This window comes from Ambystoma mexicanum, chromosome 4p, assembly GCF_040938575.1.
Source record: "Ambystoma mexicanum isolate Mex_15411 chromosome 4p, UKY_AmexF1_1, whole genome shotgun sequence".
Lineage (NCBI taxonomy): Eukaryota > Metazoa > Chordata > Amphibia > Caudata > Ambystomatidae > Ambystoma > Ambystoma mexicanum.
Genome location: NC_090927.1, coordinates 145,036,303 through 145,054,519, shown reverse-complemented (window position 1 = coordinate 145,054,519; position 18,217 = coordinate 145,036,303). Strand labels below are relative to the sequence as shown.

General features: G+C 44.3%; 1 protein-coding gene across 1 annotated transcript in view; it reads right to left on the bottom strand.

Moving 5' to 3' along the window:
• Nucleotides 1-2,395: 2,395 nt before the first annotated feature.
• LOC138453084 (dihydropyrimidinase-related protein 1-like) overlaps nucleotides 2,396-18,217 on the bottom strand; it is a 325,099-nt gene continuing 309,277 nt past the window's right edge. The window contains exons 13-14 of the mRNA XM_069605592.1: nucleotides 7,984-8,149; nucleotides 2,396-3,271 (exon numbers count right to left, since the gene is read on the bottom strand). Coding sequence (XP_069461693.1) covers nucleotides 3,168-3,271; nucleotides 7,984-8,149 — 270 coding nt within the window. The 3' untranslated portion in view covers nucleotides 2,396-3,167. The remainder of the gene's footprint in view (nucleotides 3,272-7,983; nucleotides 8,150-18,217) is intronic.

Here is an 18,217-nt window from a genome sequence, read left to right as displayed (position 1 = left end):
ACTCATCCAGCCCAGGGATCATATTGCTCCAGCACTGAAATCTCTGCATTGGCTCCCAGTGGCTGCAAGGATTAAGTTCAAGACCCTCTGCGTGTCCCTAAGGCCTTCTAGTGCTTGGGTCCTCAATACCTCAATACCTCCAACTCTCTCTTCGTAAATACCTTCTACTCGAGCTCTTCGCTCCTCCATCTCCCTAAGGGTCAGTCGCTTCTCCAAGCAACAAGTTGGTGGTAGATCTCTTTCTTCGGATGGGGCCTCCCTCTGGAACAGCCTCCCTACCTCTCTGAAACTTGAGAACAATCTCCAGTTCTGGAAGCACCTCAAGACCTTCCTCTTTGCTTCTGCTTTCTCTCTTCTTCTCCCCTGCCTGATACTGCACTGGTCACCTGTCTACCCTCTGATTTCGGGCCCAGGTCCCTGCCCTGGGTCTGTATCTGTAACCCTACAGTCCCCCCTACGTGCACTTCTGAACACCTGCTGTCTGCACTTACCCTTGCACCTGGCACCTGCTGGCCGCACTTCTTGTTATCGTTTTGATCCTATGTACAGCGCTGCCCCCCTCCCCTTTCCCCTGGCACTTCTCCCCCCCTCCCCTGCACATGCGCGATCTCAAGTCACTAGGCCTAGGCGTTGTCTCTGTCCTCCCTCTGTTCCCCCTTCCTTGCCTCGTCACGCCTTTAAACACTTGTGTATGGGCGCGTTACAAATGCCATATCATATCATATCATGCCTGTCATTCTGCTTCTTCTTCTAGTGTTTTCTGATGGCTTCTTCCCCCGCTCCTATTGTTTTGTTCCTCTTTCACATTTCTAGGCACTTCCCCTAACATAGACTGTTCTTATATTCTGCAACTTCTCTAAGCCACGTGCTTCCTGTCCTACACCTCTACCCTGAGGCGCCCTACTATCTATTTAGGGATCACTAGAACCCGTGTGTAATGACCAGGTCACCTTTGGGACACTGTCACATCTAATTAAATGGTGCCCAGTCAGCAAGCTGCCCCCTAACGCACCCAGATCCGACATTTGACCTAATACTTTGGCGAATGGAAGGTTGTCCGGGCTGATGATTCTGCCCCCAGCCACACCCAAGAGGAGACCCTCCACTAGCCAACCAACTCAGCAGTGTCCATGGACGCCTGCTCTATAAAGAAATAGACTGACTGTGCACAGAATGCATTTGGCTGCAGAAAGACATCTGCAAAAGTCCCCTCTTGTCCAGCAAAGTATGGGCTATTTGCATTTTCGCTCACACAAACCCCATTCAATGTACTCAATGTTGTGTGTTGTTTAGCAGAAAATCAGTCTGTGCATTTGCAAAATAAAGTATCTTGCAGTTCGAAAAATGCACATGGCTGTCCCTGGAATGTTGCCAGTGCTTGATAGGAATTAGGATCAGCAGAATGTTCACTACTTATGTGGCGGCTGATATGTATCTTTCTACGCAATGGAGACAAGGGCCCTCTGTGGGCTGTTGAGCAATTATTTCGTTCAAGGATCTGTGGGGTCCAATTGGCTGGCTTCATCCTCTCCCCAATGCCCTCTGATGTGTGTGTTTGTGTGAAATGTGTGTCCACAAATGCGTGTGTGGGTGTTGTGTGTGAATGTGTGTGTTTGACTGGTGCGCTGCAACATGTTTTTGTCTGTTTCAGGTCAGAGCCAACCAGTCAACTCCATGCCACCACTTAGATCGACACCTTTAGGTTTGCGGTGGGCTCTTAGTTGTTGGTGATGGGGAAGGCATCTGTTTGAAGGAGAGTTTTACTGTCTCTCCAGGGAATACTGTCTATGAAAGACTTGGAACAGCGGAAGTTAGTTCTGAAACTTCAGAATTTAGGTGTGGCCTTGCCAGAGACACCTGGCGTGCACCCTGTGGGAAATGATTACTTGTTTGCTCACATGATCTTCGTGGGTGAATGCAGCCATTTAATTAGGGTTGTCCAATCCAGGCCTCGAGGGCCAAATTCATGCCGGGTTTTCAGGATACCCCTCATTAATATTCATGAGATACATTTGCATACAATGATTCTAAATGTAAACCCATTTTTCCACTTACATATTAATGAATGATATCCTGAAAATCAGTCAGGATTCCAGCCCTCGTGACCGAGAGTTAGAAAAGACCCTGCAGTCGTTTCATATTACCCAGTGGTCCAAGCAAAACAGGACTTTAATGCAGATTTGTGCAGGCAATCGGAATAGCAGTGAGATGCAAGAGCATAGAAATGATGGGTTTGCAGATAAACCTCAGACCTCCATCTTACTTGCTGAGTCTTTTTAAGGTGTGAGCAACACAGGGTTAGGTAGTGGAGTTGGTGTTCAGAAATCGAGCAAAAAGAGATTTATTCTTCAAGATGTTAAATTGTAATAAAGTAAAAGACCCCAGACTGCTCGTCTTGAGCAAGATTTCATTACGTTTATTTCACAGGCATTGACTTCAGAGTTAGATTCACAGCTACTAAACGTGTCAAGTAAAAATGTTTGTGTTTACAAAGGAACTCTTTGTAAAAAGAAATTGTAAAAAAATTGATTGCACCGCGAATTGTCCCAGTAAGTATTTCTGTAAACCGATCCCCGTGTTACCAAATTGCTCAACAAAATGCCCTGCTAGGTGTGATAATCTGCCTGGAATGTACAATACACAATCAAGAACCAGAGCTGTGTTTCAAAAGACTTTTCAATACATTTCAAGTTAATAACAGAAATAAATACTAGCTGCTTATCGAATGCTGGCACGCTTCACACTCCCATATCTGGTATCTTCAAACATCTTATGGATATTTGTGGTCTATAAGAGTATTTCTTGGCACTATATTTCCATAGATTTTGGCAAATTCATTTAGCTACGCCCCTCAAGGATAACATAAAAAGGAAAGCTACATGGCAAAGAATTCTACAAGACGATTCTAAAAAAGAGCAAAATGGCATTGCTAAAAATGTCAATAGGTGCTTTTCCGTGGTTTGGGGAATCAAACTGAGCGTGTGAGACACACGTGGGCCCAAGTATTACATCACAGATGTTCCTCTCCTCCTCTCCTCCGAGTGAAATCATATAAAACAAAACAGACATTCATTGATCCCAAAGGAGCCAGAGTAGCACTGGCTCTTCGCAGGACTTCCATGTCCCCCCTGGTCCTGGGCGGCTTATCATCCACTTGGCCTCCGTCTTCACCCAAGGCTGGTAATGTTGGAGCGGCCACCTGGCGGATTGACGATGCGGTGCCCGGTGCGGCGAGAGTTGTCGTTTACCTGGGCACCTGAAAAGGTGTGACCTGGTCAAAAGACAAGGAGAAAGGTGATTGAAGGGAACATGTGCTTGAAAGACAATTCATCCAAGGTAATCAAGCATGCAAAGAGCATCAAGTTGTCGCTCTGGGAATAGGCAACACTAGGAAGGTGCACAGCGCCTGACCAGCAGAGAAACGCCATCTTGGAGCAACAAAACAATAAAAGTGAATTCTCATGCCTGGGACGGGCAACTGCAAAGAATCTGAAGATGAGCACTTAAATCAATAATACCTTATTTTTAGATCTGGCATGAGCGAGCTTTACTTGCTAGCAAGGCATAGTGCCAGGCTATTATGCAAGTCTATGCAAAAAGGACAAGCATACTCATCCGTGGCACTTAATGTGCGACAGAGTCAGTTAAGTGCTTAACCAGTGCCTTCTGGCCAAACCTCTGTTATTTTTATTATTTTTGTGTATTATTGTGGTTTGGTTATACAAGTAACCTTTCACATTATACTATACAAACATTATACAAATCCTGAATTTCCATATCACTAAATGTAGATAACAGCAACTGTACATTACTTACAAAGTGCCAGAATAAAAACATTCAAGCTCATGTTCATATTTAAAGTGCAAAGTACAAGGTTAAAGCCATGCCTGGTTGGTTGATTGTTCACATTATGTGAGACATTACGCTCAGCATATTCCAGGGGCTACAAGAAATGTAACTGTTCAAAACATTTTAACACTTCAGTTGTGAGTTGCTGGGTTTCCTCTCTACTCGACATTCTCAGGCAGAAATCCTCTGTACCAGTCCAGTTCACACGGGATACATACCGTCCAAATGCTTTTGCTTGTAACGCTTGTAAATTTGCACAATGAATTAAAAGGTGCTGAGCATAATTCAGAGATAGTGGTGGAATGGCCTCTACTACTCCTAATCTGGTTAGTATGTGCCAGATTCACATGTAAACGTAGACATTGCGGTCTAAAATATGACTTCATAAACTTTACTAGATATGTGGCTCGAGAACCCAAGGATTTCTGCATGGGGGTTAAGCTGGAGTGCATCCTTAAGTTGCGCATTTTTGCAATCGTTTTGATCCAGTCATTTCTAAATAATAAATCTTTAATCCTGCTAGGATTTTCACATAGGTGCCCGGAACTACAATCTATCGACCTTAGGATACTATCTGCTCGTCTACGAAAGTCAATGACGGGACCATGTGCCACCCCCAAAGATATTGCAATGCTTACACAAAAAGCCAGTACTTTCCAATCCAAATGTGCCTCATATTTTAGTTAGAGCAACAGCCATTTTGCAAGGACCAGTGGGGCAGTTTAAGCTGGAAAGAAATGTTCTAAATGCTGTTTTAAAGGGCTTAGGTTTTGCTTGCATGCTGTCTGTACCTCTTTCACTTATGTGCGGCTAATTTTTTACTTTTGTGCTGCTTTTTGTTCACCACTTTTTGTGGTGCAACATAATCCTCCTACAATCCGATGCTTAAACAGCTGATCAAGTTAAAGACGCCATGCAAGGCTTAGAAGAAGCTTGCAACTCCCTGAAGAATTATAAAATCATCTACTGAGTGCATAGGATCGGCCATTTTGAAAAAGCTTGTGCTCCGGTGCATGTTGGGGCTAGAGTTGTAGAAAGCTGCCTGTAAGAGCTAATTTAATCTACCCTCCCTAGTGCTTTGATATTTTGTTCCACCCATTTGCTTTATTTATATATATTCTTATTCTTTTGTTAAAGGGATAGTGCTCTCAAAAATGTTATTGGCTAAAAAGATGGCCCATAATCAAAGATATATATATAAACAATATTTTTAAACAAAGTTCGTATGTAAAGATTTGAGCAAATGAGGCTCAAACTCAAACATTTCAAGCACTACCAGGCATCCATTTTGTGAAATGGATAAGCCTCCTGTGCTTGTGTTAATTTCTGCCCTTGTGGCACTAATTAAGCAAATGCCAGCCAGCTGTAATACACAAAAGCTACCAGTGGGTGGCTTTTGCTTCAATATTGCCGGAGAGCAGAGATTAACACAACCTGCTACTGATAAGTGCTTTCAATTTAATTATTTTTTGAAAGCACTGCAAAATAAATGCTGCGGTTTTCTTTCTAACTTAGAAAGAAAACCGCAGCATGTATAACGTATTTATGTTTGCTGTGGCTTCAGCTTTGAGTCTCCTGGGCTCCTCTGACCTGGGAGACTCAAAGCTGAAGCCACAGCAAACATAAATACAACCTTGTTGTGTTTAAATATGCTGCGGTTTTCTTTCTACGTTTCCCAGAGCCCGAAAAACGTAGAAAGAAAACCGCACATTTTGAAATACAGCAACGTTGTATTTCAGACTGCGCCAGCTTTCGCTTTGAGTCTCCTGGACTCCCCCGGTTTGGGGGAGCCCATTAGACTCAAAGCAAAAGCCACAGCAAACCTAAATACAATGTTGTAACAGTGCCATGATGCCTCTGGGCCGCTGGGCGCTTTATAAATCCAAATAAATAAATTATCCTTCTCACTTATAATTGAATATCTGCTACTGAGCTGGGCAACAGGACACAGCCTTTCCATGTCAATGTCTGCAGGAGCAGGTATCAGGTTTGGCAGTTTACTCTTGTCTTTGGAATAGCAATTGATTAAAATCCTGTGAGCCCTTTTGCACTACATCATCTTCTCAGGAAGATGAGGGGGATAAGTCCTTGTCTATCCCCAACATGTACGAAAGTGGGAGGATAAGTCCCCACGTCCTCTCTTGGTCCTAGTCCCATACGCCAGTGCCATTTCAATACACAGCCCATCACAAAGCCGATGAACAGACCCACAAAGTTTGACTGCGGTAGCCCACAGTAATTGAGAGGCTGCCAAATGTTAGAATAGATGCATGTATTCGATAGGAGACTGATTTACCCCCTCAGCTCCAGATCTCTCATTAAGAGAGTAGATCTCCCATATTACTTTTTTCAGTGCCGGGACAGGTCCCTGAAGCACTAAAACGATGCCGCGAGTGAAAGTGGGCTGCACGCAGAAGCACTGCTGGATAAGCAACCTATCAAGACCAGCCCAGACAGTCAGTTGCTGCTTGTGTCTAAGCTTTTGGACAAGTTAGGGACAATGGATTTACAAGAGTGGTGGGAGCTCCTCTACTGAGAATAAATATGTTTCAAATAACTGGCTCTATGAGTTTTCTCCAAATTTTAGCTCACTGTAACCGTCATAGAGGAGAAATAGCCATTTGCATATCAGTCTGGTCTCAGCCACATGGGCAGTCCAGCACCAAAATGCTAGGCAAGTCTCCTCTGAACAAGAGTACCACAATCAACCCCAGACACGTGGTTCGACCTTGTTGGGTAATGGACACATGTTTCCCTGGCTTGGTGGGACCATCCCATTCACTTGCTCTCATGGTTCCTTGTCCTCCAAGTGCCTGCAGCATGTGACCATGTATAGAAACCGAGACATTGGCGCAAGGGCATTGAGACACAACAGTAATGGTAACCGGACAGATAAACAGCTGAAAACCTTCTTTTTTTAAAGTGTTGTCTAAAAGAGAACATCAGTACCCGTAAATGTTCCTTTGCTAATCTACTGGCATCAATGGACCCTTACTTTACAGTCCCATCCCTGGAATGCCCAGTTTCCTGAAGAGTCGGCTTGGGAGCCTCCATGTCACTGGAGCCATGACCGTAATCCCAAGAACCCATACCTGTTGCTCTCTGGTAATCGGAGACCTCTGTAAAGCCAGAAGTTGACAGACTTTGCCAGAAAGAGACACGACTTTCTGACTGCAAAGTTCTTATAAGGTAATATTGGTCTTTGTTTCACATTGGGGCAACCACAGCATCAGGATCAGTATCTAACCAATCAGCTGCAAGATGTACTCCCTATTATACGTAGCAGCCAGGGGGAAGAGAGAACAGGACGTGAGACTTGCTCACACAGTAGTGACCATGTGAATGCCAGAGACTGCTCCATCACCTCAAAAGATGTGATACGCGCTTGCTAAATGTATATACCACCTCTAACGTACGCGGAACAGTAGATGCAGTAAATGATGGGCAGCGGTTCAGAGCCTTGTTCCTCCATCCTGTCATCATCGTGGCCATTAAACATTGCATGTATTGTTATTGATGTGTTGTTTTTAAGGTTTGTTATTTAAAGTGCACCTTGAAGTTGAATCTTGGTTTTTGTGTTCTTTGTATATTTTAGGAAATAAGTAATACCAAAATGTAGATGTGTAACTTTGGGTGGACATTCCTTTATTTGGAGTGACAACTGTTAGACTGTTTATCTGTCATTCCAGACCTCCAGTGTCCATTGACTGCCCAACCACAGCTACCCTGGGTGTGAGGAGGACACTTGGCAGTTACTCCAAGCTTGATGAGATCACAGTGATGACATTTGGCCTTGGTGCCGGCCCTCAGGAGAAATGTCCTGACCGTATTCTAGGTCTGGACATTTATTATGCCTGAATAGGGATGTGGAAAGGAGTGGGCAGAATGCATTTGAACTGCACTGTGTGAAGTAAGGATAAGTAGTGAAAAATGGTCTACAATTTGAGTTTACATGACATGAGTCATTCAATTTGAACATGACTGCTTAATCTACTCTACTTATGCCAGTGGAAATAGACAGCCTTCATGTGGTCCTGTGCATCCTGTGAGTGTAGACCTTGGCTAAACTCTGCACTCGGTCTGCTACTCATCGTGAACTGCCAACATGGTTCTCGGGCATGCAGGGATACGTACCTGAAAAGCTGAAGTTGGACTGGTGCAAGTTTCTGACTGGTGGTGCCTGGGCCTTCACAGGGGACGATTTGGTGGAAGGAGCAGGAGTTGCGTACTTTGGAGTTGATGGTAGTTCGTACACAGGTCCGTCATACATCCCCCTGGAGACGGCATGCAGTTCACCCACCTAGGCAATAAAAATACAAAGAAAAAAACTAATGTTGAATATGCTAATGTGATGTATTTTGTTCTACTAAGACATAATTTTCACTACAACTACTAATGGTAATAATAATAATAATAATACCAATAATAATATCTCCCACCTCTGCCTGTTTACCAACTCCCATTGTCTCTTGAGCCTCAACTCTTACCTTTCTGGTGTTCCTTAACCACCTCCTCCTGATTCTCAACTCCAACCTCCTCCTGATGTTCCACAATCTCCTCCTTTTAAAACTGAGCTCCAACCTCCTCCTAACGCTCAACTCCAACCTCCTCCTGACACTCGACTCCAACCTCCTCCTAACACTCAACTCCAACCTCCTCCTGATATTTCTTAATCTCCCCTTCCTGATACTCAACTCAAATCTCCTCCAGGCGCTAAACTCCAACTTCCCCTTGATGTTCCTTAACCACCCCTCCTGATACTAAACTCAAATAATCCTCCTGATACTAAGTTCCAACCTCCTTGATACTCAACTCCAGTCTCCACTTGATATTCCTTAACTTTCTCCCCCTTATCCTCCTCCCACCTTGCCTCCTGCCTCCTGTACTTCAAGATCTCTTCACAATTTCATTTCTGCACCACCAACTCACTACACACCCTTTCCACAACTCACTACAAACACCTGCCACATCTCACTACAAACCCCTGCCACAACTCACTACAAACCCCTGCAAGAACCTCGGTCTACAAACACTCACAATACTCTGGTTTGGGCCAGTCTTAGTTTATGCTAGGGATCCTGCCCCATTTATCAATTGTGTTTAAGGGGTTTGCACCAATGCGTAATGATTGGTGGGAAGCAGAATTGGTTCACCATGATTCTATTACCTGAATCATGCATGTCTGGTTGAGGATTATGTATTGATGTATGTGGCGGGTTGGACAGATCATGGCTTGGAAATACCAGTCCACTATATCAGATTTTCTATTCACGCTTATCTGCACACAACTGCCGGCATCCATCATCTGCAGCAGAGCCATGTCCCTCACTGAAGTAGAAGTGAAGGTGATTAGTGTATCTGTTCTGTTCTCCTGCCATTTGGGTATACGGCAGACTTTCTCTGACCCTATCTCTGACCCTATCTGCTTCCGTGAACATGTAACGTTTGTCGCATTAGGGTGTAAGGCGACTTGAGTTGTCCTTAAATGTCCAGTGTTGTTTCTGTGCCACATGGCTTGTCTCCCGCCCAATAAACAGCATTAAGTAAGGGGGACCAGGGGATCTTCCCATACCTTCCCATGGTCTATCATCCACTAGCGGTCAAACCACTAGATATCCTCTAGATATCCTCCGAGCTAGGCATAAGTCTTAATCACATAGCATCCCCACTTCTAACAAGACCCATCCAAATTTGACAAGAAATGAGTGGCAACTTTTCTTGGGAGGTTCTGAGTCTTTCACTTCGGGAAAGTCCCATGTCCACTCGATAGTCTGCTGAGGTTGTCCCAGTAAGCAAACTAAGTCTTTGTCCCAGTTTGCCACTTCTTACACTTGAGCCTCTTGAAAGCAGGTTTCAAAATTGGGTAAGTCCATTCCAAGGATTGCTTCCTGTAGCAAACCCGGGAGGACGAGCATCTCAGCATCATATTGTTTGTATGTGACTGAGAATTGTGCCGGGACTTAGACATCTCTAGCTCTGCGTACAGAAGTGACTGGGACCAGTCAATGCGAGTTCACTTGTTCGGGCAGGACAAGGTCTAAATGAATGAGGGTCTGACAACTCCCTACTTTAATCAGTCCTATAACCTTCTGGACTTCCAGTTTAATTGGGAGGTAATAGATACTTTCCCTTGGGCCATTATCTCTGCTTCTTCAAATGTTTCAATAGTTTGGTATCCAGGTTACAACCACCAGCCCATGTTAGATGCTGCTGTTTCATTCGGAACACAAGAGCTTGTATCCATTGGTTCAAACTGGACAAATATAGGACACTAACAAGCCATGTTGCCAGGATTTCCTCAATAACAATGTTTGTTGGTTTTCTAATCCTCCCACAACTGGATGATCTGCCCAGTGTGCTTGGGTGGGTTTTATCTCTGAGTTCAAAATCTAGAGGCATCTGTTGTCTGGTATTAATTCCTATCTTTCATGTTAATCATCTGACCACGTTTCTACACTGAGGATTCCAAGGCTGTTGGTAACCACTGTTGGGCCCATTGTACTCCGACAGCAGTATAAATGGTTAATTCCAAAGTCAGCACATGAAGCTGCTCAACTGATCTTTGTATGTGAGGAAGTAAGGAGCTGAACAACTGTTTGAGCATTAGCTATTCCTTCAGTTATTCCATATTCTACCTTCCAAGCCACTTTCTATGCAAAACATTATTCTGTAGGACCATTGGTGAGATGTTTCCTGGGGATGCAAATGGACATAACTCTGTTACTGTAATTGGTATTCATGGTCTCTCTCTAATCTCTTCAAAATAGCTACGCTCAAAGATCTGTGACTACAGTTGCCCTATTAGGGCCAGTTTGTTTGTCACCAGTTTGTCAAAGGTAGATGTCAGGGTTCATAATCATCCTTCTGCTTGCGTGCATTCTGTTTCTCCAATCTGGCCTTGGCTAGGGTCTGACATGGTTGCCTCCTGCAAATTGGCCCTTGTAGCCTACTGCTTCCTGGGCTGGTCTTGATCCCCAGAAGAACTCCAAGAGGTTTCAGCTCACTTTTTCCATTGGAAATGGGCTGTTAAAGAAGATTTATGGTCAGAAGACTCGGACGGTTGCAGGTCCCACTACCCCCTCGCACAGAGCAGTGGACATCCACTGCTGGCTCCTTCCTAACTCTCCATGGAAGAACTTGGTCTATATCACTTTTAGGACTTTCTTTGGTTGTGGCCAGGTCCTGATCTTCACCATTGTAGTGTTGTCTGACACAGAATAAAATATCCACAGACTTGAAGGGAGCCCCAGAAGATACTTCTAGGATGGACTTTGAATGTAAAAGGGTTGTTGGAAGGGCCCAAGAGTCCAAAACCGCCTACTTGGTCCGTTAAGCTTGAGGTGGGTTGCCTAAGCCTGTTGATCCCACTTCTGACACCGTATATCACAACCAGATTCTGTATCAACAGACAAGACTCAACAAGGTCTTTCTTTTCTACTCTCTTTATGTATCTTTTTATCACTTTGTTTAGGACAGTTGATAAATAAAGCAACAATATGAAAACATTGTTCACTATTAGGATTAAGTGAGGGTGACCAGGGGATCCTCCCCATATCTCCCTTGGGTCCATCTTCCACTAGCTGGTGGAGTCACCTGGCCCGTTTTTAACCGCAATAGGTATTCCTAGAGTTAGGCACAGGACTTTAGCTCCTAGTTGTCCCCTCTGCATTTTGCTCTAGGCATCCCCTACGGTAGCTGTTCTCAAGGGCACCCGTCCTATTGGGTTTTGTCCTACTCTGCAACTTTACTCTGACAGGTACCTGCTGTGTCTTGTTCTAACCATCCCCATTCTAATCCAACCTACCAATATCAGCGTTCCACCTTTATAATCGTGGAGCAAGTGGAGTGCCAGAGGCATTAACCACCTCCTTTGAATCCTTCTCTTCATTCTGGTGTACTCCTCTGCGCTTGCTTTCCTGCATTTTTAAATAAACGACATCCTCAATTTTGAGCACCCTGTATATGAAGGAGGTGTGAACTATGTGGCACCAGAAAGACTCAGTTGGATCCGATACATTGGTTGCCTAGCAACCAAGTTCTGGTCCGGAAACACATGTTTCTGAACTCCTAACATCACCCATCAGAGTCAGCTGAAGCCTGGGAATAAGAGAAAAGTGAAGGCACGATGACTGATGGACAGGTAAGTTTAAAGAAATGTGTTTGTGTACACACATGCAAGAGAGGTTGAATGAGTGTGTGTGGATATAAGTGAGCGAATGAGTATTTGCGGCACTGTGTGTTTTTATGTGTTTGTGAGTGATTCAGGGGGTGTTCCTGTGTGCAAGTGTGATGCATGAATGTGTTTTGTGTCAGGGGGAGATGGCCTGATACCTGCACCACAAATGTTAATTTCTTAGTGGCATGCTGGCATTTATTGAGTACACCATCATGAAAGTGTTTTACAGCGCGGACAGAATTAGTAACATCGTAGAACGTCAAGGTACAGAAACAGAGGTGTAATAGTAGTTTGAGAGAAAAGACAGAGATGGAGTCTGTTTAGGGCACACTGGTGGGGGTTTAATCGTCTGTATCCATTGTTATCTAAATAGCTCTGCATACCTTGGAACAGTGACCTAAGTGTACATGTCTATGAGTATAGATTAGAGTGTAAGGGAGGCATGGTATCACAAGTATGACACTGACACAAGAGTTACAAGTTTCAGAACCTTTATTACAATCTTGGGGTTTGGAGAAACTCCTTCTTTGTCCTATAGCTATGATGTTAGTAGTCTCTACCATCAAATAATAAAGAAAACACAGTCCTAGCCAGTCTTTGTCAAATCAAAATGGCCTATACTAACAAAACCTAATGCCTGCCCTATCTCTCATACAAACAGTGTTTAAAGGGGAATATGTTTGCAAAGGAAAATCAGTGTTATAACATAAAAGATCAAGTCAGCTCTCCTCCCCACGTTGGACAGCACAGAGTAAGGCGGCCCCCATAGACAGGATGACACACTCTGGCTCAGGTTCTCAAAACCAAGGCAGTTCAAAACGTTAAAGTCACTTATTCCAGCATTTCTAAAAGTTCTTTCACAGTTCAACAAAAGGTTCACGTAGGTTTCCCTCCGTCAGGCTAGGACCCTTCACAGCTTTAACAGTTAACATAGGTCTCCCTCAGCCAGGCTTGACCTCTCAATCAACAAGTACCTGATTCAACGCATTTCACCCTCAGCCGGGCTCAGACCTCGCAATCACAGCACTTGCAGGGGTCCCTCCCCCAAGCTTAATGCACATTCGTTAGGGGTTCTGGTCTCCCTCAGTCGGGCTCAGACCTTTTACTGATGTCGAAGACTTTGGAATGTGCAAGGTTTTTATCATAGACCTCCGCAGGGCCACTTTGACTTTCTCTTCAGCTCACACTCTTATATTATTTGCCCCAGTGTCTCTTGGTCTTGGTAGTTCAGCACCATAAACAAAAAGTTAAAAGAAATCTTTCTCTTTGAGCATTCACCTTTTCACTTCCCCTTTTGCAAGGTTTAATCTTGACCACTACGCATTTCACAGTTCGTCCACTTTCGCCGGCCCACTCCGCAACTCTGTATCACTGGCTTCACAGTTATCAGCCACTTCAAAGGTCATTACTGGTTAGCTTTCTTTCGCGGCTCATCAGAATGTGCGCAACCTTCAGTTGTGATATACACTGTTGCGGCTTCAATATTTACTTGACACAAACCGGCCTTTCATGTCTTTCACTAACTGGGTGTGCGCGTTCCTTTCTTGTTTCTGCGGCTTTGATTCACGAGTCAAGGTCACTACCACAGGCTTGGCCTCGCCTCCCCAACTTTGTTGTTCACCCGGGAGGGTCGCTGGCATTCTTGAAACACAATGCAGGTTTCTTCTTGTTGGTGATTTGGCTTTCTCTGTGTCTCCTTCATGGTTCCCCTGAAGCAACGACCTTCTGTAGGGATCTTCAGGGTTTCCTTACCCTTTGCTCTAGTCCCTCGATCGGTCGTCCTGCTCCAGTAGGTTCACCTTTGCCCCAGAAGTTCTGCTCCTTCTCGTGTTCCACTTTGCTCAGAGTGTGTCTCTATGCTCCGCCTTTTATCCGTGAGGGGAGGGGTAATGGGTATCAGATGTATGTGATCCCCGGGGACTAATACGTGAGACAGCCTTTGGTTTCTCACAAGGGGTGACATGCTCACTCTGGGAAGAATACAATGCAGTGTAACATAGGATCAATCCCTGGCTCTTAGAAGCTGGAGGACTCTGGCATTAAGTACAGATTAAATCACTAATAATGAATAATAAAGGCCAAGGGCCTATGGTAAGTCTGCTTATCTTAAAGATGCAGTGATCATGAACATGTGCCTTACTGTGGCACCACTGGCATATACTGTTGGGGGCATCATGAACCTGTGGTAGAACTGGCACATTTCTGGCCACAGAAGTGCCCCTGCACCACGAGCACAACAATCTATCTCTACCACTGCCATGTTTCTACAAGACCAACTCCAAAGGGTTGGCCAACAGAAATGTCCCAGTCCTTACGTTTATGAGTCTTTAGCGTCCTGGCTACCCTAAGCTAATAACATAAAGTTCTAAGGATTGGCCCAAGCAAACAGTTCACAAACCTGTTCTTCATAGATCATACCTAATGAAATGCAACAAACAGACTACTCCATTGTTTCTCTCAGTGTTTACAACAGACCACAGCCTTCCCATGTGGTGCCTCTTTTGGACCTGGGGTTTCAGGATTCGTGACAGGTCAGGCCTGGACTTTGGCTTCTTCAGGATTCACAACAGGTCCCTCCTGTACCTTGGCTTTAATCAGTATTTCTCACTCCTCAATCAGGGACCTTCCTTCCCTATAGGTCACTGGTAAGAAATCTTTGGCACTGACTTTCCAATTTCCCCAAGGACTTGAGAGGTTATGTTCTGCCGTGCTGGTCCACCTTCTTCTCCTGGGGCTTAGCACCTCTCCACCTCGCCTTCTACCTTTCCCAGCCTTGTACTGCCTTCCTCCAGGCAGCAGTCCTTTTAGTCTTCATCTCTCCAGCAGCCTCCCCTTGTTCAAATTGACCATGAAGCATTAGGGTGTTTTCTAAAGCTGACTGGTTCCTCTCCCTGCGCTCTTGTATTTGCTCCTTGGATAGCTCATCCCTCATATGATTCTTAATTAACCTCATAATCTGATTCTTGCTTGAGGACAGTGATTGGGGCATGGGGTAATGGCTTCTATTATGGTCTGATTGGAACTGCAGGAGTTTATAAGCATCTGCAGTGTGTGGTGCCATCATGCAAGTCCCTAGACTGTGTTTGGCTGCTCAGTGGTGTTGCACCGTCTTCCGATCTTGGAGTGTTTGTTGTTCCGGTCGATGGCACATTTTGTTCCTCTATGAAGAGTTCTGGGAATTGAAATCATGCAGTTGAGTGACAGGCTGGGTTATCCTGGAAAGAAAGTTATGGCCTCTTTGAGGGACTTCTGGAGCATGTGCATGCTCCTGTGTTGCACACAGGCACACCTCATCTCCCCAGTTGGTGGGATGCTGCGTAATCTAGCCAGCTGTAGCTGCAGCGGCAAAATGCAGCGTCACAGGTTCAGGAAATTAATCAAGCACCTTCTCTCTGAAAGAACAGCCGGGCTTACAGGAGGCTCTCTACCATTGCCCCCTCGGTGTACATCAAGCAGTGGCCGGTGCCACCCCACCCTCTGTGTCCCGCTCCCCTCTTACATGAGTGTGGAGAGTTCCTCCAAACTCATCACATAGCTACTGTAATGTGAGGTTTTACTCCATGGTGATTTTTACTTCTAGACAGTGCCCACAGTGGTTTTTCTACTATGTCGCCTACAGTGCTTTTACTCACAGGTCTCAATTAATTTCTTAGGTTGGACCACACTATGATCTTACTCCTAGGTGGTGTCCCACTGTGAATTTACTCCTACGTTGTGCCCCACTGTATTTATGCTCGCTATTCTAACTTTTCTTCTAAGTTGTGCCCCACTGTGATTTTACCCCTAGGTTTATCCCACATTGCTGTTGCTCGAGCATTTTTACCGTCATTGATTTCTCTTAGTCACTGCTAGAACAGCGAGCAATCACGACAAACTTAACTTAAGTTAGTGGTGATTGCTCGCTGTTCTATATGTTCTATATGTTTAATCCTCTCACACCACAGCCCCCTTTGGAAAAAATAGAGGAACTTGTCATTGGCTCAAATCACTTTTCTACTCACTTAGTCACTGCTGCCTGCTGGTTCTGTTCATTCAGCTCTCAGTTGACTGCTAACATCGCACCATGATAGAAAGGAAACTTCAACCTTCTGCTGATAAAAGAGGACAACATGGCCACAAGATGTGTTTCTGTGAACCTGACCAACCTTCTCCTAAAACAATAAGTAAAAGGACCGACAAATAGAGCTGGACACAACCTCTTTGCATGTGCAGAGGAAACTATCTTGTCACACCGGTCACCATCTTCCCCAAAGCCGCACCCACTTTCAAAAGGAATCAATGTTTGTCTAAAGTCAATTCGGCTCTGGATGAACATCAAATGGAACAACCAGATGGAAACACCAGATAAGGAAGTCCACAACATTTGCACATGTACATCACAAACTCTAGACATACTGTACTCTAACAAAGCTTTTTCCAATATTCAAAATAAGGAAGAAGGTGCCAAACTGCTTACACCTAAAGAAAGCCAGTTCAAGAAAGAAAACAAGAGGCTCGAGCGCACCTGGAGAAAAAGCCACTCAAAAATGGAGAAAACGACATAATGCTGGCGTCTACAACTCTAGAAGAGCAGAAACAAAAGCAAAGAAAGCTCACTACACACACCAAAAAGGGTATGCACTACACGGCTGGAGAAACACATTCAAGATTATCAGGTAATTCAAAAACTCTTTATCTTGCACTGCATCGCTACAAAAAAAGAAATTCTATTAACATAAATTACGTTAAAATACACCACATAATATATTTACACTCTAAAAATGTCTTCCTTTACGCACATTAGCCCGTGTACACTGGCTTTTCCACTAGTAATGAATAATAAGGGCCCATGATAAGCCTGGAAGATCCATCAATGCAGGAAAAGAAATCGACTATCCACAGAAGTAAAAGGACGCTACAAAAACATATGTGAAAATACTGCTGGAAAGATGCTTCTAATGACATTTTCAGATCTTAGTTTCATGGCACGTACCAATTCAATATCAGAAAAAAAAACACAGCCACGGCACTAACCTTGTCTTAACCATGCCTGGGCATGTGCAAGAAAAAGATCCTGCTGGGGCTGCCAAGGACTCTGCTATGAGTGCAAGGGGCGGTGGACTCAATACATTCCTGTCATGGATTCATGGGGTAGTGTTTATGTGCAGGAACATCCTTGCAATTCTAACCCAGGGCAGGCCCAGGAGAGATTTGTATTAATTTGATTGATATAAATGTTAATGCGCTGCCCTGACCCATCGGGGTAGCAGGGTGCTCTACAACAATTTCCACAATTTTACAAACAGTGACTAATATAACAACAATCTAAAAAAGCAACAACCATGCACCTTTTAAAAAGAAAAAAAGGAAACAATCGAGGGAAAAATTTAACTATAACCTAAACAGGTGAGTTTTAAATTCTTAACTATAACCTAAACAGGTGAGTTTTAAATTCTTCTCGGAATGTAACTAAGGAAGGGCGGAGACTGATAGAAGGATTGAGGGATTTCCGGGCCTCGGGAAACCTGCAGTTAAGGCTTGTTCATATTTTATCTTACACTGTCCACATTGCGTGCGCGTCTAGGACTACTAGAATTCTACAACTTTGCTGCCAAATACGCAGGTTGATCCAACACAAGAGCCTGGTAGGTGATGCAGCAGATCTTTAAAAAGAAAATGAGCACGTGAACGGGTCGCCAATGAGGAGAAATCCAAATAGGCAAGATGTGTCCAAACCCTCACAAGCTGGTAATCACTGGAGCTCCAGAATGTGAAATATTACTCAAATGAGGAGGCCGGAAGGCTGGTTATAAAAGCCTTCCTGTATCAAGCTGCGATAGAAGCAGGGCTTGTACGAAGTCCTGAAGAAGGAATTCATTCTTTGATGTTTTTCAAAAAAGAATTAAGAAAACAAGATCTCGAAATCTGGGCCATATGACCCTTACAGATTTGAGTCAAGAGTAGATCCCTAGGATTTAGGAGAGTACACCAGGGTAATAGAAATACGAAAAAGCAATTATGAAATCTGGAATACAAAAAGCATTTGAAGAAGTAGAAACTAAGGGAAGTCCAGACACCCAGTCCTTAATAGCATTCAGACAGTGCCTCAGATAGAGGACGTCTGACATGGATGACACTTTAAGACACAATTGAGTGCTGTTGGGATACTGGTGAATGGAGGGTGTGAGCCAGCACCCAGTCCTTCCAGTAGCT